This window comes from Boleophthalmus pectinirostris, unplaced genomic scaffold, assembly GCF_026225935.1.
Source record: "Boleophthalmus pectinirostris isolate CB_2022bp ecotype Guang Dong unplaced genomic scaffold, ASM2622593v1 HiC_scaffold_4, whole genome shotgun sequence".
Taxonomy (NCBI): Eukaryota; Metazoa; Chordata; class Actinopteri; order Gobiiformes; family Gobiidae; genus Boleophthalmus; species Boleophthalmus pectinirostris.
In genome coordinates this window covers 36,809,154-36,836,064 of record NW_026571353.1, presented here as the reverse complement: position 1 = coordinate 36,836,064, position 26,911 = coordinate 36,809,154, and the positions used below count along the sequence as shown (strand labels likewise).

At 42.7% G+C, this 26,911-nt stretch overlaps 1 protein-coding gene across 1 annotated transcript in view; it reads left to right on the top strand.

Moving 5' to 3' along the window:
* Nucleotides 1-23,847, top strand: part of stpg2 (sperm-tail PG-rich repeat containing 2) — a 174,628-nt gene extending 150,781 nt beyond the window's left edge. The window contains exon 13 of the mRNA XM_055161963.1: nucleotides 23,617-23,847. Within this exon, the coding sequence (XP_055017938.1) occupies nucleotides 23,617-23,847 (231 nt within the window). The remainder of the gene's footprint in view (nucleotides 1-23,616) is intronic.
* The last annotated feature ends 3,064 nt before the right edge of the window (nucleotides 23,848-26,911 follow it).

Sequence of the window (26,911 nt, the reverse complement as noted above, 5' to 3'; positions counted from 1 at the left end):
GATAAGACGACATGCTGAAAATTTTCTAGAATGTGTTCAGAAAATCAAGTTGGAACAACAAACTATATGTGAAGCATTTACAACAGCGCTCAAGAAATAACAAAATACATCGTAGAATATAAAGCGAGTGATTTGCACCATTTTCCACGGTGGACGGCGTCGGGTTTAAAAGGTTAGTGGCAAAATTGGAGCCGAAATATGAAAGGCCATCGCATTTAAGTTTGTTTTTTTTCCCTAAGAGAAGGACTCAGATTTACATTGAGTAATAAAGTGTTTAATGCAGCTTTCACACATTTGTTTATGTTTTACAGAAAAGAAAATTAAAACCACGTGGCTCATTTGCGTAAGCCTGAAAAAGAAAAAAAAACAGCTTGCTCCTTGTGCCCTGATGCGTTCAGTTTCTGTGGGACTTACTCCACGAGGCTCCTGACTGCAGTTTTATTACAAGTGTTTAGTCGTTACTTGAATTTTGCGCTTCAACTTCAAAGGCTTTTCAATCTGTTCAAAATGTCAGTGATATGAAAATGACAATAAATGTTTTACCAAATGATGGTCAAAGCATCAGTCTTGTTATTATGTATAATCAGTGTTGGGGAGTAACAGATTACATGTACCGGGATTACGTAATCAGAGTACAAATTATGAGTAACTGCATTCAGTTACAGTTACTGTTTCAGTGAGTGGTAATTGGATTACAGTTACTTTGTTGAAATAAATGGATTACAGGGCGGTATTTTCCTGTTTTCACATTTTGGGCTAAACCAGGACTAAACCAGGTCTAAAACCAGGATTAAACCAGGACTAAACTAGGACTAAACCAGGTCTAAAAGAAGGACTAAAGCGGGACTAAAACCAGGTCTAAAACCAGGAAAACCAGGACTAAACCAGGACTAAACCAGGACTAAACAATATGACATGTAAGTAAGTAGAGTGAACATAATTGAAGGCAGCAGTGATCTCATATAGAAATCATTTCTCTATCAATAATATTTTTTATATGCTTAAGTAAAGACTGGGCTTTTTATTTTCTTTTAGCAGACAAAACAAAACATCTTATGTTAAGATTTCCTGGTCTTTGCTTCTCTACAGTAAACAGTTGCTTATTTATGGAGACTTGGGCTCAACAGACAATTTGAAGAGAACAAGAATTTTCAGGATGTGGTTTTTACATTCATGTAGTTTTAAAAAGCATAACAATATCAAGTAATCCAAAGTATTCAGATTACGTTACTCACCTTAAGTAACTTAATGGATTACGTTACAAACTACATTTTGAGGTGTGTAATCTGTAATCTGTAAGGGATTACATTTTAAAAGTCACCTTCCCAACACTGTGTATAATATCATAATATCATGAGTCTCCACACCATATCCACCATATAAATATAGTACCATGAGGTTCATATCGTGACAATATCGTATCGTGAGACTTGGATATTGTTACACCCCTAATATTATTATTTGTTTATTTATTTCATTCATAAAGTATAAAAAGACTTTAACAACATCAAAGCAGAGTAGAAAGAAGAGTCGTCTTATCTTGATCTGCCCCTTTTCCAGACAAAACATCAACACCCAGAGTCACATCAACTGCAAACTGAAATCTTCACGATGATGCACAACAACTGTAATAAAAAAAAAAAAGGATTTATATATATGTGTTTCTTTTCTTAAAGCCTGAAAATATGTTTACATTGCAGTGCAGCTCTGTGTATTTTTTCTTCCTTTATACATGTTTTGAAAAACATAATAAACTTATTTGTCAAAAAAAAAAAAAAAAAGAAATGCCCAGATGATCCGAGGATTGAACCCACAACTTTCCTGCGTTGAGGCGTGAGTGTTTGTCATTCTTCACTGAGATGCGGCTGAGAATAAGGTTGTTATATTTAGTTTTCCATATTTATTAACTTAAAATAAACTGTAAATGCCAAAATTATTCCAGTCTTTAATCCCTCTGTCTGTTTGTTTTGTATTTGAGGAGTGTTGATCTGAATTTCATGCGCTGAGTGTTTGTGTTGCTTGTAAAAATGTCATGTTAATGTTAAAGGCCGGCGATTCGTCTGTTTGATATTCACGCATTAGAACAGACATATTCAATATCATAGCGATTGAAAGCACATCAAAGTAATGCAGAGTTTTAATTAAAAGCTGTGATGTCGACTCCATTGACGTCCTTTGAGTTCACAGCGACGACGGGCCCTTTACATATCAAATCAGATCCAATATGTCCGCCACGCTCGGCTCGTCTCCTGTGGGACCGCGGGAGCCGCCGCACTTCAGCGCCGCCGTAACATGACACTCGGTAATGACGCCATCGCCGACGAGGACGTTCTGAGGGCGTCTGCTTTTACCGACGGGAAATGTGCAACAGCCGACCCCTCCGGTTCACTCCCGCGTCTCCGCGCGAGCGCTTCTGAGGTTTGAACAGGCAGGTGCGGCAGGTGCGGCAGGTGCGGCAGGTGCGGCAGGTGCGGCAGGTGCGGCAGGTGCGGCAGGTGCGGCAGGTGCGGCAGGTGCGGCAGGTGCGGCTGTACACTGATGTTCTAAACACACGAGGAGAAGCAGAGGACGTCTCCATTTTTGCGTTTGAAAGTGAATGAAGGTTGAACAGTTAGTGATGTAATGGTCTAAACCAGGTCTAAACCAGGTCTAAACCAGGACTAAACCAGGTCTAAAACCAGGTCTAAACCAGGTCTAAACCAGGACTAAACCAGGTCTAAACCAGGTCTAAACCAGGACTAAACCAGGACTAAACCAGGACTAAAACCAGGTCTAAACCAGGACTAAACCAGGACTAAACCAGGTCTAAACCAGGACTAAACCAGGACTAAACCAGGACTAAACCAGGTCTAAACCAGGACTAAACCAGGACTAAAACCAGGACTAAACCAGGACTAAACCAGGACTCTAAACCAGGTCTAAACCAGGACTAAACCAGGACTAAACCAGGACTAAACCAGGTAAACTAAACCAGGACTAAACCAGGACTAAACCAGGACTAAACCAGGTCTAAACCAGGACTAAACTAAACCAGGACTAAACCAGGTCTAAACCAGGACTAAACCAGGACTAAACCAGGACTAAACCAGGACTACACCAGGTCTAAACCAGGACTAAACCAGGACTAAACCAGACCTAAACCAGGTCTAAACCAGGACTAAACCAGGACTAAACCAGACCTAAACCAGGACTCTAAACCAGGACTAAACCAGGACTAAACCAGACCTAAACCAGGACTAAACCAGGACTAAACCAGGTCTAAACCAGATCTAAACCAGGACTAAACCAGGACTCCACCAGGACTACACCAGGACTAAACCAGATCTAAACCAGGACTAACCAGGACTAACCAGGTCTAAACCAGATCTAAACCAGGACTACACCAGGACTAAACCAGGACCAGGACTACACCAGGACTAACCAGGACTAAACCAGATCTAAACCAGGACTAAACCAGGACTAACCAGGACTACACCAGACCTAAACCAGGACTACACCAGGTCTAAACCAGATCTAAACCAGGAATCTAAACCAGGACTACACCAGGTCTAAACCAGATCTAAACCAGGACTACACCAGGTCTAAACCAGGATTACACCAGGACTAAACCAGATCTAAACCAGGACTACACCAGGTCTAAACCAGGACTAAACCAGACTAAACCAGGACTAACCAGGACTAAACCAGGACTAAACCAGACTAAACAGGACTACACCAGGTCTAAACCAGATCTAAACCAGGACTACACCAGGTCTAAACCAGGACTTACACCAGGACTACTAAACCAGATCTAAACCAGGACTACACCAGGTCTAAACCAGGACTAAACCAGACCTAAACCAGGACTACACCAGGACTACACCAGGTCTAAACCAGAAACCAGATCTAAACCAGGACTACACCAGGTAAACCAGACTAAACCAGGACTACACCAGGTCTAAACCAGGATCTAAACACCAGGACTAAACCAGATCTAAACCAGGACTACACCAGGTCTAAAACCAGGACTAAACCAGACTAAACCAGGACTACACCAGGACTACACCAGGTCTCTAAACCAGATCTAAACCAGGACTAAACACCAGGCTAAACCAGACTAAACCAGGACTACACCAGGTCTAAACCAGTAAACCAGACTAAACCAGGACTAACACCAGGTCTAAACCAGGACTAACCAGGACTAAACCAGGACTACACCAGGTTACCAGGACTACACCAGGTCTAAACCAGACTAAACCAGGACTACACCAGGTCTAAACCAGACCTAAACCAGGACTACACCAGGTCTAAACCAGATCTAAACCAGGACTACACCAGGACTACACCAGGTCTAAACCAGGACTAAACCAGGACTACACCAGGTCTAAACCAGGACTACACCAGACCTAAACCAGGACTACACCAGGACTACACCAGACCTAAACCAGATCTAAACCAGGACTGCACCAGGTCTAAACCAGATCTAAACCAGGACTACACCAGGACTATACACCAGACCTAAACCAGGACTACACCAGGACTACACCAGGACTAAACCAGATCTAAACCAGGTCTACACCAGGACTACACCAGGACTACACTAGACCAGGACTAAACCAGACTAAACAGGACTACACCAGGTCTAAACCAGATCTAAACCAGGTCTACACCAGGACTACACTAAACCAGACTAAACCAGGTCTACACCAGGACTACACCTAAACCAGATCTAAACCAGGACTACACCAGACCTAAACCAGGACTACACCAGGACTACACCAGGTCTAAACCAGGACTACACCAGGTCTAAACCAGGACTACACCAGACTACACCAGGTCTAAACCAGATCTAAACCAGGACTACACCAGGACTACACCAGGTCTAAACCAGATCTAAACCAGGACTACACCAGGACTACACCAGGTCTAAACCAGGACTACACCAGGACTACACCAGGTCTAAACCAGATCTAAACCAGGACTACACCAGGACTAAACCAGGTCTAAACCAGGACTACACCAGGTCTAAACCAGATCTAAACCAGGACTACACCAGGTCTAAACCAGATCTAAACCAGGACTACACCAGACCTAAACCAGGACTACACCAGGACTACACCAGGACTACACCAGACCTAAACCAGATCTAAACCAGGACTACACCAGGTCTAAACCAGGACTACACCAGACTAAAGACTACACCAGACCTAAACCAGACTAAACAGATACAGGACTCAAACCTAAACCAGACTAAACCAGACTACACCAGGTCTAAACCAGGACTACACCCAGAAACCAACTAACCAGGACTAAACCAGATCTAAACCAGGACTACACCAGGACTACACCAGACTAAACCAGATCTAAACCAGGACTACACCAGGTCTAAACCAGGACTACACCAGACTACACCAGACTACACCAGGACTACACCAGACCTAAACCAGATCTAAACCAGGACTACACCAGGACTAACCAGCTAAACCAGACCAGGACTACACCAGACTAACCAGACTAAACCAGGTCACCAGACTAAAACCAGGACTACACCAGACCTAAACCAGGACTACACCAGGACTACACCAGATCTAAACCAGATCTAAACCAGGACTACACCAGACCTAAACCAGGACTACACCAGGTCTACCCAACCTAAACCAGATCTAACCAGGACTACACCAGGACTACACCAGGTCTAAACCAGATCTAAACCAGGACTACACCAGACCTAAACCAGGACTACACCAGGACTACACCAGGTCTAAACCAGATCTAAACCAGGACTGCACCAGACTACACCAGGTCTAAACCAGACCTAAACCAGGACTACACCAGGTCTAAACCAGATCTAAATCAGGACTAAACCAAGGACTAATCTTGGATTTGAGAGAGAGAGAACCCTGATCCCACGGAGCAGAGTGTGGGCGACGGCTGCGCTGAGCCCCATGGGGCGTGGAGCTCCCAACACTCAGTCTTGGTTTAGTTCTGGTTTAGACCTGGTTTAGACCTGTGTTAGTCCTGGTTCAGTCCTGGTTCGGTCCTGGTCCTGGATATCATGAGCCTATGCAGGTTGTTTTCACCGTTGCCAGTAGCTCTGATTTAACATTTAAGTTGTAGCTATTTTATATTAGTTATTTTTATATATCTGACATTGAGAGAAGTGGGTGGATGAACCCCTGCGCCCCACGCACACTCCACCCCGGCTTTTGACTCAAACAACACTGAGACATGCAGTGGAAATGTTGCAGCGACAGCAAATGCAACAGTTCTGGTGCAGCGAAACTTGAATTTGGATCAATAAACTATCACCAGATTCATTTTAAACAACATTTTAACTAAAAATGTGAAAAGCTGTTGAGGCATGTTTGTTTAGCATTTGTTCCTCTCGATGATTCCCCTGCTGCCTGTAAGTAGAACCATACACTAGATTTCAGTATGAAGTGTTCCCAAGCTGAAAAATGACTATACAGAAGTTCTAAAACATGAGAAGCAAAGATACCTAAGGCCAATAACAATAAAAACAAAACAAAAACAATGCAGAGTTTTTTTTTATTTTTTTTATTAAAGACAGCAGAACATAACATTCAAAAAAAACAAAACAAACATCAACGTTTAACAATTGCAATATTCAACATAAAAACAAAAACATAAAGCAACAACCACAACACCACAACAAATACAAAAAAGCCCCCCCCCAACCGCCCACACCAACACAAAGTCAAAACAATATAAATGTGATAGTGCAACATAAATACACCGCTAGGCTCCCGAACACTGATACACTGCGGCCAATTTATAATTGAAGTTCCTTTTGTCTCTCTTCCTTCCCTTTTTTTTTTTTTTTTTTTTTTTTTTTTAATTATAATTTTTTAAATGTATTAGTCCCTATACTCAAACTAATATTTATTTTCACCATCATCAGTTCCCCTCATCATCTTTCACCATCCGTCACAATCTCAAAAAAACATAACCCTAAAGGCATTTCTTTTTATTAATTATTATTACTGTTATTATTATCACTATTATTCCTACTATTATTTCCACTACCTTTCATCACACTATTACTATTTTTATTATTATTAATTATTATTACATCCATAATACCTATTATTATCTCTACTATTAATTACAATAATTACAACAATAATATTTCATTATTATTATTATCATTATCATTGGTAGTAGTGACAGTAGTAGTAGTAGTAGTAGCAGTAGTAGCAGTAGTAGTAGTAGTAGTAGTAGTAGTAGTAGTAGTGTCAGTAGTCCCCAATAGTAGATATATGAATATTATATAGATCCCTACTTTAAATCTTTATGACCGACATCAGTTTTATAAGATATATTAGCATATATATCACATACTAATTTTCTCCCAGGTATTTAAGAACTTCCCATCTCTTTTTATACTTTTTTTTCTCTCCTAACCCTAACAATGCAGAGTTTACTATTTACTACAATCCAATACCATCTTCATTCTATAATTTATACATTTATACAGGCCGCACCCTGGTTGAAAGCTGAAAACCTCCAGAACTGAGTGACTGAGCTCTGCTGGAGGTTGTGCTGGTACTAATTAAGGTTTATTTCCAACTGGTTTCACTCGCAGGATCTGGCAACCCAAAGTGAAGCGCTCTCGTCTTGAGAATCAAAACATGCTTGAGACACCGTAAACAAACTCTCCATCATGCACAACATTTTTGGGAATTAAAAGTAAATCAGCGTCACACAGTTGACGCTGAAAAATCCATATTTGATTTGAACATGTTGATCTCGTATCTGGCAACACAGATAAACCAATTATTGCTCCAAACGAGGACAAAAATTGGGCGATTGAAAAATGTAACTGAATCCAATAAGAGCTCAGATAACCTGCAAAAACTACAGCAGGTTTAAAACATGAGGCACAAAACACGACTAATAAATTACATTAAAGTTAAAAGGTGGGAAATATTAAGAAAATGTGAAAATATTGGAGTTGCTGTTTTGGATTTCTGTATAATAGGATTTTGTCTATAAGAAAATATATTTTTTTTTAAAAAAGATGCCAAAAGATTCAAATAAACTTAACCTGCTTTTCTCTGTGGAGATGTTATTGTTTTGTCTGGAATGTCCCGTAGTATAGCATTAAACTCTCCATGGAGACAAGCAGGTGACCTAACCAGGCCAAGTTACAGGTCAGATCTGTGGAGAGGCGACCCAGCTCACAGTAAAGATGCATGTTTTTCACCTGAAACTGAATAAATGCAACAGATATGTTTAATACTGTGGAACATTACAGCCATAGAAGTGAAATTTCGAGACAAGGAGGCGGCTGAAAAGTTACATCGTGCTGGTCCGGCTGGTGCCACCTACAGCCTCCACTCAGTTTCATTTCTCTCCAGCGACTAGATCAGGAATCAGAATACACCAGACCGGGGCGTCAAACTCAAATTCACAGAGGCCAAAATTAAAAACTGGGAGTACATCATGGGCCAAACTAAATATTTATTGAAAAATTTCAATAACATCTACATGTTTTCTCTTCTTTCGAGATATGTAATGTTAAACTTTTATTACTAAAATAAATGTTTAATAATAGTTTTGCTTAAACATTGAATCCAGAACAAGCAGAATGTGAAATAATAACAACATTTTAAATAAATAATGTCTCTATAGTCGATCTGTAGCCGGCGGGCAGCTCTAGTACATGTTTGATATGATCGTTGTGGGCCAAATATAATTATATCGCGGGCCAAATTTGGTCCCAGGGCCTGAGTTTGACATGTCTGCACTAGATGGTTTGCAATAAGTGAACCCCGAGAAGTGCAAGCCAATCAGCGAAGAAAAATATATTCTGTGTTGGCAACAGTTCCCGAGATTGAGAATTTAAAGCCGGAACAAAGAGAATGTTTGGTGAATTTTATCAAAGGGAAAGACGTTATTGTCCTTCTTCCTACGGGATTTGGGAAAAGCTTAATATACCAGTTAACCCCGTTAGTGGCGCATTACATATGTCACGACCAAATAGCAGCGATTGGTTAAAGGGTTGTAGTTTAGTTTGGGTTTTTTGACATGAATCTGTGTGGCGTCCCCGTCAGCACTTTTACATCCCCTTTGCTAGGGGAGAAAGGGAAGCAACAATAAAACCAAGATGTTTAAGGTTTAACTAAAAATTGTGCATTTATTATTTATTTCTACTACACTAAGGAACCCTGAGTACAATGCAACAAAATCTAATTAAAGTTGCACTGTGAACCAAAGGTGTCTCAACGAACTAACAGAGGCAACAGCCAGCATTATAACAAAAAAACAAAATGAGACAACCAAAAATGTAACAAAAGGGCGAGCCAGCCGAGCAGGCAGAAGACTGTCCTTTTAAACCCCCGATCCCACAGGTGGCATCCGATCCGCGGATTGGTGGGGGCAGAAGGGTGACTAGCCAATCCTCAATGCAATGCGACGCCAGCCTCCGTCCGGCGTCAGGTGCTCACACACACACAAAAGCAAATAGAGAAGACCGGGAGCACTCTAAACAAATCCCAAAGGGCCGGGGCCCGTAACATGTATCCACACTGATTAAACCCCGACAGCGTCAGGTGAGCTGAGATCCTGGCCGGTTGTGGTGCTGATGAAAGTAGTCGGCAAGTTGGCTGGGGGACATTAAAATAAAGCGTTTTTCTTCTCAAAACAATATGTGTTCAAAAGAGTGAAACATTTGCATCACAAAACCTTTGTCAACGAAAAAGTCAGAACTCAAAATCACTTGGCTCTATTTTCTCTTATTTATATTACTGCGTGGAAACCAGCTGATGAATTAGGCTAGAACATTACAGCCATAGAAGTGAAATTTCAAGACAAGCAGGAGGGTGAAAAGTTACACAGTGCCCCTTTAACAGGAAATCTTAAACTTGATATTTCTGCAGTTTTAATCATTTTATTGTCTTTACCTCAACCTGTACGTTTTAACTTTTTACTGTCATGATTTCATTTCTTGCCCAAGTTTTCAGAATCATAACCTTTTTTATATAACTAAGTCGATTTGCAAAGGTGGACAAAACTAATTAAAAATGCCATGAGTTGCATATTTCCCCCAATATTATCCCCGTGTGTGTGTGTGTGTGTGTGTGTGTGTGTGTGTGTGTGTGTGTGTGTGTGTGTGTGTGTGTGTGTGTGTGTGTGTGTGTGTGTGTGTGTGGAGCTGGCGTGGGTTAATTGCAGAGGGACAGTTGCGTTGGTGCATGTCCCTGGGGCAGAGCCTTATCCCCGTCTGCAGCTCCACAGTGGCCCGGCGCATTAGCATAAAACGGGAGAGTCTCCGGGTCTAGCCTCAGGGGCAGTCAGGTCGGTACAGGACACGACTGCAGCTTTTATTCGGTGCTTCAGTACAAAAACGAACTGAAAGGTGAATCGTGTCACTTTTCTGGTGAAGCGTCCGTCAAATATTTTCTCCGTGGAGATGTTATTGCTTTGTCTGGAGTGTTTCACAGTACGGGATTAAACCTTCCTATTTTCATGGAGCCCAAACCAGACTAAGTTACAGGTCAGATCTGTGGAGAGGCGACCCGCTCACAGTCAGAATGCCGGCTTTTTAGGTATTTTTGAGCTTTAAAACCACCTGTAATTGAATAAATGTACGGTAGAACGGTTTAATATCATACTGTGGAACATTCCAGGCAGAGCAATGACATCTCCAAATGAACAAGCATGTTGATGAACGCCTAACCAAAACGTTACATTGTGCACCTTCAACATAGCAGTGGACTACCACATTTTTCAGATTATGGTAAATGGTCACATTTTTCTATAGCACTTTTCCACCTTCAAGGCACTGAAAGAGCTTTACATCAAGGAACCACTCATACATTCACACAAGACACTGTGGGCAAGGTGGGTTAAGTGTCTTGCCCAAGTTCATCTGTGGGAGCTGGAATCACACCAGCCTGTGGGTCAGTGGATCTGACCACTCAACCTGTGATGTTTATGTTGAGAGCTGGATTCAAACCGCCAACCTTCAGATCAGTGGGCGAATGCTCTACCAACTGAACTACAGCCGCTCTAAGGTGCTCTGGATTATAAGGAGCATTAAACAAAACAAACGGACAACATTTGAGACTGATCCTTAGTCCAGCCGATCCATTGGTCTCCCTGTCTTGGTGAATGTGGATTATGAATGTGAATGTGGGTGGATAAATTAAGTTTGTTGTTTTTTTCATTTCCTATGAGGACTTAAATATACATTGAGTAAAAATGTGTTTAATGCAGCTTTGCCCACATTTGTTTACAGAAACAAAACTTAAAACCACATGGCTCATTTGCATAAACTATAAGAAACTATATGAACGACTTCTGCTGGACTAAAGGACACGACTCAGTGAAATACAGGTGTTCTTTTTGTGACGCAGACGACAAGGCGATGGCGGCAGTGTGCGTTGAGTCGATGCAGAACTATACTTCGCCCTTTACTCCTCGAGGCTCCTGACTACGGTAGCGGTAACACTCCGACAATCCATCAAGCGGCGCGGCTTCGTAGTTTACCAAAGTCATACTAAAACATTTTGACAGATTTTTTGAGCGCCGTGTACTACATAAAAACAGTTCGAGGTCAGTAAGCACAACCAGAATTAATACTTAAGGCGCACTGGATTATAAGGCGCACTGTTGATTTTTGAGAAAATTAAAGGATTTTAACTGCGCCTTATAGTTCGACAAATACAGTACATGTTTTTTTTTTTTTTTTAGGGCTGTTTAGGTGCTGTTCTCATTCTAGTATTGAATGTTAACATTTCATATGGTGGACAATGGCCTCTGTGGAAGATTCAGTGTTTTTGACAGAAATCTCCAAACTTACGATCCATAAACAAATGTTGAACCTTCTCATTGTTCGTTTGGGTCGGATCCACAAACTCGTCAAATTAATCTTATGTCTTAAAGTTGCATTGTGTCACTTTTCTGGTTGAGCGTGCATCAAATACTTTTCTCTTTGAAGATGTTATTGTTTTGTCTGGAATGTTTCACAATATGGTATTAAACCTTTCTAGCTCCATGGAGACCAAATCAAATCAAGTTACAGGTCAGATCTGTGGAGAGGCGACCCCGCTCACAGTCAGAATGCCGGTTTTTCTAGGTATTTTTGCTATAAAAACCACTTCTAATTGAATAAATGTAAAGTAGAGCTGTTTAATGTCACACTGTGGAACATTCCAGGCAGAGCAATGACATCTCCATGGAAACAAGCAGGTGACGAACCCTCCAGGAGAAAAGTTACTCACAATCAATACACCTTCAGAGTTCGTTTAACTGACAACAATCACTAGAATAATAACGGCAATGACACACTTTCTGAAGCTTTTGTGCGTACAGAAAAAAATATGTTTTTTGTTTCATATTGACGGGCCCAGTATTTACAGAGATTATTTTTTCCCATTGTCTCCGAGAGCCTTGGACTTTCATGGGTAGTAAAATAAAATGTGAAGACACAGAAACATCGCCATTACAGAGCGATTTGTTCCATTTTATTGTACTGCCGGAATTGAATTGAATACTGACAGGACAAGTGCGTACTGATGTGTCCTTGGGCAATACACCCACAGTGCCTTGAATATGATATGTGTGTTTTGGCAGCGGTCGGAAGGATGGTGCAGATTGGCAGCCTCGGTTTTGCCAAATCTACCCCAGGGCATCTGTTTTCCAATTTGGAGGAAATGAATAATGCAATGTAAAGTACTCTGAGTATTTTGGAAGGTGTAATATCGATCCAAGGCTTTGTAAAGTCTGTGTATGTGCAAAAAAATAATAATAAAATCATCATATTCACTCACTTACCTGAAGGTTTGAGGTTCAATCCAAGCTTCTTGCAATTCATGCTCGCTTTCTGTCTTTGGGCAAAGTACTTCTGGGTAGGGGTGTGCAAAAATATCGGAATATCGTTATATCGTATCGTTTAATGTGATGATACAGTATCGATATCGTGGGCTACTGTATCGATATTTCACCAAGAGTATTTTTAGGTGTGTTTTACTAAATTATTTTGTTACAGAGCTACAGTTTTGTTGCTTGTGGAGTGAAATCAAGCTCATTTATTCAACACATTTGATATTTTTACAGTTTTGATGATTAAAATGTTTGTGTTTCATAAACTTTGCACAAGAAGTAATTTAACAAAGGCTTTTAGTGTCACAGCCATGATTTAGCCTTTATTTTTTATTGAACCGTATCGAATCGATTTGAAATATATCATATCGAATCGAAAGTGCACTGTATCGAGATATGTATCGTATCGTGGCCTGTGTATCGAGGTATGTATCGTATCGGCAACTTCTTAATGATACCCAGCCCTACTTCTGGGGTGACATTTTATTTGTTATGGCTGGTCCAAGACTTTCAGTCAATCAGTTAGTTAATCAAACCTTATTTATAGAGCATACAAAAAATAAAATAAAAATGCAACACAAAGCGCTTTGCAACAAAAACAATCCCACATTTCATTCCACCCCCCCACAAACCTAAACTAAACAGTTGGGTCTTGATCTGATTATGATCTGTGACATAATCTATTTATTACTATCTTTTTTTACTATCTGGAATCTGACATAGCTATCATTTTTACAACTAACTAACTGAATCTGGAAACTTAGGCCCCGTCTACACTAATACGTATTTGAATCGTTTTCGTTGTGGATGCAGTGTTCGTTCACACTAATCCGACTGAAAACGGCTCCAGAGATGGAATGAGCTGGTGCCGCCAGCTCCCACGAATTCATCTGAGTACAGATCTGATCCGGCACCGTGTGGACGCCTCAAAAACGCTGATATGCTGATGTAGGTCTGTGCACGGCAAAGTAATTCACTGCCAAAACGCTAAGAGGCTAGAATATATTCAGACGTATAATCTCTGAAAAGTTTCCCACGAACCATCAACACGATAGAAGCACAGAACAGACTCAACATCTGTCACAGAAAGAACACTCATATTCTACTGAGTCGTGTCCTTTAGTCTGACAGAAGCTGAGCCGCATCAGCGCACAAGAGCGAGCTGTTTTTTTGAGCGCTCAGTTTATGCAAATTAGCCATGTGGTTTTAAGTTTTGTTTCTGTAAAACGTAAACAAATATGCTCAAAGCTGTGTGCATAAGGAATGACACAGAAACTACGTGTGTGGACGTAGATCGTTTCAGATAAAGTGATACGGTGATTCCTTTCAGTGTAAACAGGTCTAAAACTGTCTAACTTTCTGGAGCCAGTACATAAAGAAAAAAGAAACCCCTCTAGAACATCAGCACTTACAACAAAAACACAGTACAGGCATAATCGACAAGATGAGCAACTGGGGAGGAGAGGGAACTGGAGTCAACCCCTAAAATATCAACAGGCAGCCTCTAGATCCTGCAGCCAGGGGGCGCTGGATACAACAGACTCACCCGCAAATTCTGGATGGGGCAAAAGGTTTGAGGGGAACATTGCGGGTAAAAATGACAAAATATTTCATCGGAAGTGCCTTTTGTTTAGACTTTGACGGTGTTTTTGGGGCTTAAAAACTCAAAAATCTGAAACCACCCTCCAGAGCGGAAAAGTTGAATTCGCTCCACCGTAGCGTTTCCATCTACACTGCCCAAGACACAAAACTCTGGTCAGATCAGGTCACGTTGCGTACGCATTTACGTCACATACATCACCACCGAGCCGCCTGGCATGCATACCCAGTCGAATTCCACAAACGTTTGCGTCACCGTATGCATGCAGCTTTCCTCCTAAAAATGCTCATCTAAACGTGGAATAAAAAGTGAAGACATTGTGAACAGTGAACGCTACTTTTGCATCTTCTCTTCAGGCCGTCATCACATAAATGTAGTCTGGAACTTTTAGCGAATAGCTTCTTTGAGTCCATCCAAAGTTGAGCTAAAGATTTCTCTGTTCACAGTTGCCTTTTGCACATAATAGTTCTGTTATTAAGCTTTCATTGCTTTGTATAGAACTTTGACTTTTATGTTACCTCTTGCACTCATGGAGAGCACTTTGGTTCAGGTTTTGTGTTTGTAAAGTGCTATACAAATAAAGTTTGTCTGATTGACTGACTTCACCCGCCTTGACTCCACTGAGCGTGAGTGAATACATGCTCCTGTTATGAAAGGCCTCTGCAGCTACAGAACCACTAATACACATGTTTTGCAGTTTTATCAATTATTAAGGTAGATGAAAAGGAGATTGACAGAATAACTGTGTTAAGTAAAGCTCTAGGAGTTTATGGTAAAAACAGTAATTACATGTGTCTGTTACAGTGTTGTCACAACACTAAACTTTCAAACTGGATAATACTTAAGGAAGAAAAAGGAAACGTCTCAATACTCTAAACCAGGGGTCTCCAACCTGTAGCTTGGGATCTACCAGTACCTCTCCACTCGATTCCAAGTCGCTCGCCAAAGGATTTTGGAATTATATCATTGTGCTGAGTAACAAAAATGTGTTTAATTTCATACCTATTGCCATTGTAAATATATCGTTTTGAAGCCCAACTTTGTGCACTAATAAATGGACAGTGGTTTATGTTTTATAGGCACCTAACTGTACCCAAAGGCTCGCCCGCTTTCTTATAATCATCATCTCAATTTCTTGTGGTCATTAAAACGAGTCTCTCTCTGGCATTTTTGTTTTGTAAAGGAAAAAGGTTGGAAACCTCTGTTTTGTACAAATTTCAGTGATGAAAAAAAAAAAAACACACTAGAATGTTTATTTTCAGGGCACAATATAATGGTGCTTTCAGTTCAAATTTTTGTCATGTTTACAGAATTTTTTCAGTATCAGTACTTGTTAAATTGAGAATCTATTTTTGATACTGATTTTAATATCGATTAGTGTTTCGACCAACCAACCAAAATCAACCAAAATCACTGTGTAAACTGGTCTCAAATAAAAGTGTATCTCTAACCCTGGCCTTATTTTGTCATTTTAGTGCATATTTGTTAAAAATCGCCTTTGGGTCAAAGCCGTGTCTGTATCGGCCTCTTTAGGATCAACTACGACCAGGACATTTGAATTTTCCGGTTGGACTAACGATCGCCGATGAGTTAGGCAAAGGTTGTTACGTGATGCGCACAGCCACTGGTTTCTACAGGCGGTACATGAGGAGCCCCGACTTGGCATCGCCGAGCACCGCCACGTCCCGCCATGTCTGGAGAAAAGAGAAACGGTGTGATCCGAGCATGAATGTCCGCTCTGTTTCAAAGTCCAGAGCGCACCGATCCATGCCATGTTGTGATTGATGTGGCCGTCAATCATCGCTCCAGAGCCCGCCCCGCACCCACTCCCCCCAACCCGCCGAGCACCGCCCACTCTGGAGGACTTTTCAGATTTTGCTCATGGACGGAGTAAACCTTCGGGAGGGTGTTTCATGGCTCTTTAAAGGTACATTGTGTAACGTTTCTAGTAAAGGGTCCATCAAATGCTTTTCTTCATGGAGATGTTACTGCTTTTGTCTGGAATGTTTCATAGTATGGCACTTTTCAATCTTCATGAACACTTAACCAGACCAAGTTACAGGTCAGATCTGTGGAGAGGCGATCCCGCTCACAGTCAGAATAGTTGTTTTTCTAAGGTTTTTTGAACTGTAAAACCATCTGTAATTGAATAAATGTAAGGATCTGTTTAATGTCACACTGTGGAACATTCTAAGCAGAGCAATGACATCTCCATAGAAACAAGAAGGTGGAAAAAAAAAAAAAAAAAGGTTACGTGGTGCACCTTTAAATGTCATGTGAAGCGTGTGTGTGTGTTGTGGGAAAGCTCTCCTGTCTGTATGCGAACGCCTCACCTAAAGCCTGTTACGGTCCTGCGTTCTGCCCTCTCCGACCCCCGGGGAACATCCATAATCTGCCTCCTCTTTGGCATTCCGCCGCGGTCCACACTTCCAAGGGCCGCTCCTCATCCCGCCGACCTCACGGGCAACCCCGGCGCGACCTGGAATTGAACCCCCAACCCCGCTCCCATTAGGATCAATAGGGAGATGTGAGCTCCCTGCCGACGAGCCTTAAATCCCGCGCGCGTCCTCTGCATTCTGATGAGCGGACAGGAGGGGGCGATGTGCTCCTCGCAGCTGCACGGGGTGAAGCTCAGGGCAAAAGCTGCAGTTTATTCTCCTTTATTCTCCCACTGTCTGATACACCACGGCTCATACACATCTACCCACACAACGCTTTACACTACACAGGACTACGATAAAGAGAGAGAGACGGATGGACAGATAAAAAGATGGATAGATGACATATAGATAGATAGATAGATAGATAGATACAGACAGACAGATAGATAGATAGATAGATAGATACATAGATAGATAGATAGACGTATAGAGAATAAATTATATGTAGTGAACATTATAGACAAGATATAGTTTCATCTGTTACATCGGAGGCTTTCCCCAGATATCGGTGTCTGTCCGATAATTGAAAATTGACAGATATCCATCCATCCATTTTCTTCCACTTATTTGGAGTCGGGTCGCGGGGGCAGCAGTCTAAGGAAGGACTCCCAGACTTCCTTCACCCCAGACACGTCCTCCAGCTCCTCCAGAGGGACCCCGAGGCGTTCCCAGGCCAGCCGAGAGACATAGTCCCTCCAGCGTGTTCTGGGTCTTCCCCGGGGCCTCCGCCCGGTGGGACATGCCCGGAACACCTCCCGAGGAAGGCGTCCAAGAGGGATCTGGAGCAGATGCAGCGGAAGAGGAGCAGTGGCTCTACTCTGAGTTCCTACCATGTGGCCGAGCCCCTAACCCTGTGTTTAAGGGAGTTCTTTGCCACTCTGTAAAGGAAACTCATTTCGACCGCTTGTATCCGCAGTTTTGTCCTTTACCCAGAGCTCATGACCATAGGTGAGGGGAGGAACATAGATTGCCCAGTAAATCGACACACCACACTTCACCACAACGGTCCGATACAGCGACCGCATCACTGCCGACGCTGCAACGATCCACCTGTCAATCTCACGCTCCGTCCTCCCCTTACTCGTGAACAAGACCCCGAGATACTTGAACTCCTCCACCCACTCGGAGAAAGCAAGCCACCTTTTTCCTGTCGGGATCCATGACCTTGAATTTGGAGAAGCTGATCTTCATCCCAGCTGCTTCACACTCGGTTGCAAACTGCCCCAGTGCACATTGCAGGACTTGGTTTGATGGAGCCATTAGGACAACATGATGAGATGAGATGAAATCCTGTGGTCCCCAAACCGGACCCCCTCCGGCCCCTGACTGCACCTAGAAATTCTGTCCATAAACACAATGAACAGAACCGGTGACAAAGGGCAGCCCTGGTCGAGTCCAACCTGCACCGGAAACAGGTCTGACTTACTGTCGGCAATGCGGAATGCTTCGGAACTGGTCGAGGATCTGCTACCTGTTTGTCTCCATGGAGATCTTATTGCTTTCCCTGGAATGTTCCATGGTATGACATTAAACAGTTCCATCTAACATTTATTCCTTACTGGTGTTTCTCTTGCTCTAAAATACAACAATTCCTTCTGTGAATAGGGGCGACTCTCCACAGATCTGAACTGTAATGTAACGTAGTGCTGTAACCTGCTCGTCTCCCTCGTGATGGACAGGTTTAGTCTATACTGTGGAACATTCTAGACAAAGCAATAACATCTCCACGGAGACAAAAGTAGCGGCCATACCAGTAGAAAAGTTTGGCAGTGCACCTTTAAATGTTATGAGCGAAATCAACATTTAACTAAACGTGTGTTCTGTTTTTTTGCGTGAAACAAAAAGAGAATGTTTGTGCGATATTAAAACAGAGGTCATTTTGATGCTTTAACGCGGTTTTATTTATTTTCACTGAACAGAGAGACTGGCGTTACAAAGACATACATCTGTGAGGGCTTGTGGAGCTGAAAATCCACATTGCTGAACGTTGCATCACCACAAAGAGAAACAAAAGATCCAAAGATACGGAGCCGCTTCCCCTCGCCTCAAAACCACAGCGCAAACACAGCCCCTTTACCTTTGTGTACGAGAGCGTCGGTTTAACGTGGGGGAGCCCGCTGACCCGTGTCTGTTGTGTCCACTCGCGCTGTTTATTCACCGGGTTTATTTGGTTTGTTTACGCTCGGCCTGTGTTTAAAAAGTGGAGAGGGCGTTCGTAATGCGTTTGGATCGTCCTGTAAAGTTACTCACACCGATGTAAAACAAAGATTCAAATTTGGGTCCATTTTCATAACCCAATAATTAGATCTGAAGAGAAATCTGATAACAAAAACACCCGGGAACATGTTTAAAGGTTGTATGGAGGATTTTTTGTTTTTGTTTGAAATTGTCATTGAAAGTTTAAAATACCATTACAGAGACGCAGCAGCCTTTTAATTATGATGACCGAAAAAAAAAAGCAAGAATGAAAATCTATCAGTAGTGGACGTAGTGAGGCCAGATAAACATCAGCCAATAGAAAACGAGGCTCCCTCTTTTTCTATTGGCTGTTAGGTTGTCAGTCAAACTCCCTACATCTTTAGTGTAACTGACTCGCCGGCGCTCGGATATTATGTGGTTTATGCGGCGGTTCTTTGAGGCTTTTTCAAACTGTAGCTCCCTCGCAATTCGCACAAAGTTTGTTGCGATGGCGGACGAGAATCCACGACCAGTTCACCGCAAAAGAAAGTCCGAAGGGTCTAAAAAGTGACGCGTCGGTCGCTAATAATATTTCTAGGCAGGTCACTTCAACAGTGAATTCTGAACATGCACTGGATGTAAACAAATGTGATTTCTAGAGTAAAGAGGCGGGAGGAGGAGATGTTTCTACTGAGGAAGGAGGTGTCACACATGCACAACATTTGAAAAAGGACGGTCGCTGTATTTCGCTTCCCTTAAAAAATCCTCTATTACAACCTTTAAGTTTTAAAGTCGTATAATGTAACTTTTATAGTGGATGGTTTGCCTCCTGCTTGTCTCTGTGGCGTTGTTATTGCGGTGCCTAGAATGTTCCACAGTATTAAACTTCTTAACATCTTGAAAAACAAGTGGGCTCACCTCTCCACAGATCTGACTTGGCCTCGTAGCATCGCCTGCTTGTCTCTACGGAGGTGGATATGTCTTACCGCGGAACCTTCCAGGAAAAGTAATAAAATCTCCATGGAAACAAGCACGTAGCGGATCCTCGACCAGAAAAGTTACACAGTGGACCTTTAAGTAGGCAAGGTAAGATCTAGACTGTTTGTGCCGATACTAGGAATGCGCATTTATTTAACGTTTCTTCATCGATCGTCAGGAGAATTAACGATCGATTTTTCATTAACCATTAACGTTTTTATTTTAAATTTATCATCATTATTATTACTGTTACTAATCTGCATAAATAAATTCAACTTTACAACATATAAACCATAACCACTGTAGAAACACATCAGCCCGTTTGACATTATAAGGTGTTTAATGCAGCTTTGACACATTTGTTTACATTTTTTTACAGAAACAAAACTTAAAACCTTAAACTTCTTAGGTTCTTTTTAAAGACAATGCAGTAAAGTGTATTTACTTTGTTGACATGTTTCAGCTGCTGCATCTTCAGAACTGTCACCGGTGTTGGTGGTGACGTGTCGTATATCAGCTGTTGTTACTTCCTGTAGGCGTGGTCAGCCTGATGGACCTGGCAGGTCGCTCAGACTGACCACGCCTCCCGTCGCCCGGTGTCTCTGGAGGAGGGTGTCCCAGGTGTTCTCCAGAGAACACCGGGCGACGGGAGGCGTGGTCAGTCTGAGCGACCTGCCAGGTCCATCAGGCTGACCACGCCTACAGGAAGTAACAACAGCTGATATACGACACGTCACCACCAACACCGGTGACAGTTCTGAAGATGCTTGCAGCTAGCAGCCGAAACATGTCAACAAGGTAAATACACTTTACTGCATTGTCTTTAAAAAGAACCTAAGAAGTTAAAGTATATAAGAAGACATAATGAACATCATTGGCCTAAAACTTAAAACCGCGTAGCTCATTTGCATAAACTATAAGCTCTGAAAAAAAAAAAAAAACGCTCGCTCCTTGTGTCGCTGATGCGGTTCAGCTTCTGTCAGACGAACTTGTTTCCTGAGACTTTTGAACAGTGCACAGTGACTTCCTGCTCGGGCTGCCTCTCTATCTTGCCACATTTTTACTTGTACTTGTCTATTGGAACTGCTAAATGTTGTTGTTTTGATGTATTTACTTTTTAACATTGCTTATTTATTATTGTTCTTATCTCTCTCTGGATCACTGGTCCTCGGGGAGCCGTGTGTGAGCCATGTCATGTGTTTCTCTCGCATGCTTGAATGACAAATAAAGAACCTTGAACCTTGAACTAAAGAACACGACTCAGTGGAATATGAGTGTTCTCTCTGTGACAAAGGGATGTTGATGATGATGTTGATGATGGTGAGTGTGTTCAGTGTGTGTGTCGTGTTGGAGATGGTTCATGTGTTCAGAGATCAGACGTGTGCAGCTCTTTATTTAACATTTCACTTTATTTATGTTGGTCTCTTTACTTATTTTGCCTTCTGTTGTGATGAAAAGACTGAAAAGTGTTTGTCTTTTGGACGCACGCACACACAACAGGATACTGCGTTTACATGCGCCATGACGAAACCGGGACACTCAAAAAAACCCCGATCATACCCGGGGACACTGATGTCGAGTGGAACAGAGTCTCCAAGGAGCCAGAGCCCAAACGTGGGACTGCGAGGCACAACTCCAGTGTTTGTGTCAGACGCAGCCTCGTCTCCTCACGCTACACACAGCAACATACATTCAGTTTGTCAATTAAAAATGAACGTGATCGACAAAATTCTTAATGTTAGTTAAAGGTTGTATGGAGGATTTTTTTTTGTTTCAAATTTTCACTGAAAGTTCAAAATACCATTACAGAAAGTCAGCAGCTTTGTAATTATGATGACCAAAAAAAAAAAAGAATGAAAATCTATCAACTGTGGACGTAGTGAGGCCAGAGAAACATCAGCCAATAAAAAACGAGGCTGCCTCATTTTTTATTGGCTGTTAGGTTGTCAATCAAACTCCTTATGTTTCTAGTGTAACTGACTCATCGGCGCACGGGGATTATGTGGTTTATGCAACGGTTTTTAGAGGCTTTTTCAAACTGTAGCTTCCTCGCAATTCGCACAAACTTTGTCGAGACGGCGGACGAGAATCCACGACCAGTTCGCCGCAAAAGAAAGTCCGTTTTTGAGGTCGCTGAAAGAAGAAGAAGAGAAGGAGAAAAGGAGCGAGAAGATAAACGGAGGTGATTCTTGGAGATTCCTTCCAGCGATGGCGCGATTGAAGCGGACGTAGGGTCTAAAAACTGAAGACGCGTCGGTCGCTAAATAAGGAAACAGGAAACTTCAACAGTAATTCTGAAAGCGCACTGGCTGTAAACAAGTGTGATTTCTAGAGTAAAGAGGCGGGGGGAGAAGTTTCTACTGAGGGAGCTGTGGAGGAGGAAGGTGGTGTCACATGCACAAGAACTGTCGCTGTATTTCTCTTCCCTTAAAAAATCCTCTATACAACCTTTAAGTCGACTAATCAGGCCCATGACTCTGAGGAAGACGCTCGTGAGCAGTCGAAACTGTCAGGTATGAAATAACACTCTAGGTCTGAAAAAAAGAACCTAATGACATATAATCATGCCCATCCCTAACCAATACTAATATTAAGACTTTCAAATTCATAGCGGGCGGCAGTAGTTCAGTTGGTGGAGCATTCGCCCACTGATCTGAAGGTTGGTGGTTTGATTCCAGCTCTCGACATAAACATCACAGGTTGAGTGATCAGATCCACTGACCCACAGGTTTGGCTGGTGTGATTCCAGCTCCCACAGATGAATGCTGCCGTTGTGTCCTTGGGCAAGACACTTAACCCACCTTGCCTCTAGTGCAGGCATGTCCGAACTATGGCCGGGGACCAAATGCGGCCCTCAGACAAATGTTTCTTGGCCCTCAGGCTTCCAGGTGAATTGGCCCAAATGATCTTGCATCAATTAAAAATGATCTTTTTACCGCAAGTTTTTAAAAAATCTACCTTGATAAAGCAAATATTTAATAATTAGTTTGTGGTTTTAAGGATCTTAGCCTGAATAAACTGATGGCTCATTCTAACTTGTTAAACATGCACATATTTTAATTATTCACTGTATTGAGCACCAGTCTACGACCCTGGATCAGCCCTCTGCTTCATCTGTGTTTAGAAATGTGGCCCTTGATGAAAAAAGTTTGGACCCCCCTGCCCTAGTGTCTGTGTGCACTGGTGTGTGAATGGGCGAGTGGTTCCTTGTTGTAAAGAGCTTTGAGCCTTGAAGGTGGAAAGGCATAGAAGAATGTGACCATTTACCAATAGCATGACCCACAAGTTTATGTTAAATGTAGAAATTAACTAACACAAATTCAAAGAAACAAGATAAGATCTCGTGCCATGTGACGGCTCCTCCACCGGAAAAGTTACATACTGCACCTTTATCGTTTTCTCTTTCATCTTTGCCACGTTAGTTTGCCCTTTTTTGCATAATTTTCCAATCAGGAAGAAATCAGATTACACACATCAGATAGCTGTTTACGTGACATTTCTCTAATCTGATTCCTCCAGAAATCAGATAACGATCAGCTTTTGTTGTGTATGTAAACATAACCATAGACGCTCATGTTTTTACCTCCACAGCTGAGTCCAGGTCTGCTCCACACCGTCCTGAAGGGCACCTTTAACGTCACCCTCAACAACCCCCTGAACGCCGGCGCGGGCCCCGTGAACGAGCCCGGCGCCAAACAGAGCAGCCGCGCCACGCCCGGCTCCACGAACGCCTGCGTGCTCCCCGGGTCCAGACCTGCGATCACACAGATAAACCAGGCCCCGCCCAACACCGGGGCCACGCCTCCTCCCAGCGCCGTCTAGGCTTCCGTCAGGGTCAGAGGTCAGATTTAAGATAAAGCTCATTTAATTATTTATTTATTTATTTATCATTTCATTTGCAACTTACAACATGCACACAGACATTAAAAAGGACAATTTGATAAATACAATACGGAACAATACAAATACAAATACAAATACATACACCTCCACAGCAGACACAGTGAGACCTGGTTTAGTCCTGGTTTAGTCCTGGTTCAGGCCTCCATTCAGTCCTGGTTTAGTCTTGGTTTAGTCCTGGTTTAGACCTGGTTTAGACCTGGTTTAGACCTGGTTTATTCCTGGTTCAGTCCTGGTTTAGACCTGGTTTAGTCCTGTTTTAGTCCTGGTTAAGACCTGGTTTAGACCTGGTTCAGTTCTCGGTTCAGTCCTGGTTTAGTCCTGGTTTAGTACTTGTTTAGTCCTGGTTTAGACCTGGTTTAGACCTGGTTCAGTTCTCGGTTCAGTCCTGGTTTAGTCCTGGTTTAGTACTTGTTTAGTCCTGGTTTAGACCTGGTTTAGACCTGGTTTAGTCCTGGTTTAGACCTGGTTTAGTCCTGGTTCAGTCCTCCATTCAGTCCTGGTTTAGACCTGGTTTAGTCCTGGTTTAGTCCTGGTTTAGACCTGGTTTAGTCCTGGTTCAGTCCTCCATTCAGTCCTGGTTTAGTCCTGGTTTAGACCTGATTTAGTCCTAGTTTAGTCCTGGTTTAGACCTGGTTTAGTCCTGGTTCAGTCCTCCATTCAGTCCTGGTTTAGTCCTTTTTTAGTCTTGGTTCAGTTCTCGGTTCAGACCTGGTTTAGTCCTGGTTTAGTACTTGTTTAGTCCTGGTTTAGACCTGGTTTAGACCTGGTTTTGTCCTGGTTCAGTCCTCCATTTCAGTCCTGGTTTAGTCCTGGTTTAGACCTGGTTTAGTCCTGGTTCAGTCCTCCATTCAGTCCTGGTTTAGTCCTGGTTTAGACCTGGTTTTAGTCCTAGTTTAGTCCTGTTTAGTTTAGACCTGGTTTAGTTCCTGGTTCAGTCCTCCATTCAGTCCTGGTTTAGACCTGGTTTAGACCTGGTTCAGTTCTCGGTTCAGTCCTGGTTTAGTCCTGGTTTAGTACTTGTTTAGTCCTAGTTTAGTCCTGGTTTTGACCTGGTTTAGGCCTGGTTTAGTCCTGGTTCAGTCCTCCATTCAGTCCTGATTTAGTCCTGGTTTAGTCCTGGTTTAGACCTGGTTTAGTCCTAGTTTAGTCCTGGTTTAGACCTGGTTTAGTCCTGGTTCAGTCCTCCATTCAGTCGTGGTTTAGTCCTTGTTTAGTCCTGGTTTAGTCCTGATTTACTTCTGGTTTAGACCTGGTTAAGTCCTAGTTTAGTTGTGATTTAGACCTGTTTTAGTCCTGGTTCAGTCCTGGTTCAGTCCATATATGGCGTAAAAGTTCAGCATCTTTACAGTTATTTTGGTGAGAGTAAGTTAAAGTGCTGTAATAGTTGTGTAATATTTTACATTTTAAACACAATAATATTGTAATGTAAGAAAATACTTTGAAATGACAGTAACACGTCATAAATAAATAAATAACACATTACAGTTTTGAAGTAACTTGCCCAACAGTGTCAGAGTGTGAAGTTTCAGCATCATTAAATATAAATGTACAGTAATGTAGAGATTCTCAACAGTTTATTGGAGGGATAAACTCAGTGTTGAGAATAAAGACAACTGTGGAAATATCCCAGTCTGTACAGGTACAAGTGGGAAGAGAAGGAGGTGGGGAACCTAGTTATGTTTCTTAATGAGTTTTTCGGATTGGTGTTTAAGCCTCCCATTTATTCATGTGCCCCAAAAAACCTCACCTTAAATGACAGTGTAAGAAAGCTTAGTGCAGGTGAATAAAAAAAAAATCTTCAGTAGAGATTTCATTTTGAAGCTTCTGTACTTTACTCACATAAACGTATGAAAAGTGTGTCACAAGTGTTTTATCATGTTATGTTTTAGTATAAATATAATGTATTTTATGAGTAAAAACTGCCAAAATTTACCATTTTTGGGACATTCAAAACAGGAACATGACAATTTTTTGCTTCTTTGTTGACATTTTCTAGGTACTAAAAAATATGGTCACATTTTTATACAGCGTTTTTCCACCTCAAGGCACTCAAAGCGTTTTACACCAAGAAACCACTCACACATTCACACACACACATTCATATACCAGTGTACACAGACAATGTGGGTTAAAGATGCAGAGAAGCTCGTCCACACCTTTATCTGGTCCAGGCTGGACTACTGTAACGCACTCCTCATGGGGATCCCTGGCAGGAGCATCCAGAGACTGCAGTACATCCAGAACTGCGCCGCCAGGATCCTGATGAGGGTGTGAAAATTTGACCACATCACCCCCGTCCTGAAATCCCTTCACTGGCTTCAGGATTGAGTATAAGGTCTCCTCCTCACTCACCGGTGCGTCCACGGTCACTCCCCCCAGGACCTTAAGGAACTCCTCACTCCCCAGACCCCCTCACGCTCCCTCCGCTCTGCAGCCACCAACACTCCCCAGACCCCCTCACGCTCCCTCCGCTCTGCAGCCACCAACACTCCCCAGACCCCCTCACGCTCCCTCCGCTCTGCAGCCACCAACACTCCCCAGACCCCCTCACGCTCCCTCCGCTCTGCAGCCACCAACACTCCCCAGACCCCCTCACGCTCCCTCCGCTCTCGCAGCCACCACACTCCCCAGCCCAGACCCCCTCACGCTCCCTCCGCTCTGCAGCCACCAACACTCCCCAGACCCCCTCACGCTCCCTCCGCTCTGCAGCCACCAACACTCCCCAGACCCCCTCACGCTCCCTCCCCTCTGCAGCCACCAACACTCCCCAGACCCCCTCACGCTCCCTCCGCTCTGCAGCCACCAACACTCCCCAGACCCCCCAGAACCAAACTCTGCACCATGGGTGATCGGGCCTTCTCCTCTGCAGCTCCAAGGCTTTGGAATCCTCTCCCCGACCACTTGAGAGCCCCACAGTCTATTTCTGTTTTTAAATTAAATCTTAAAACGTATCTTTTTACTAAAGCCTTTTGTTAATTGTATT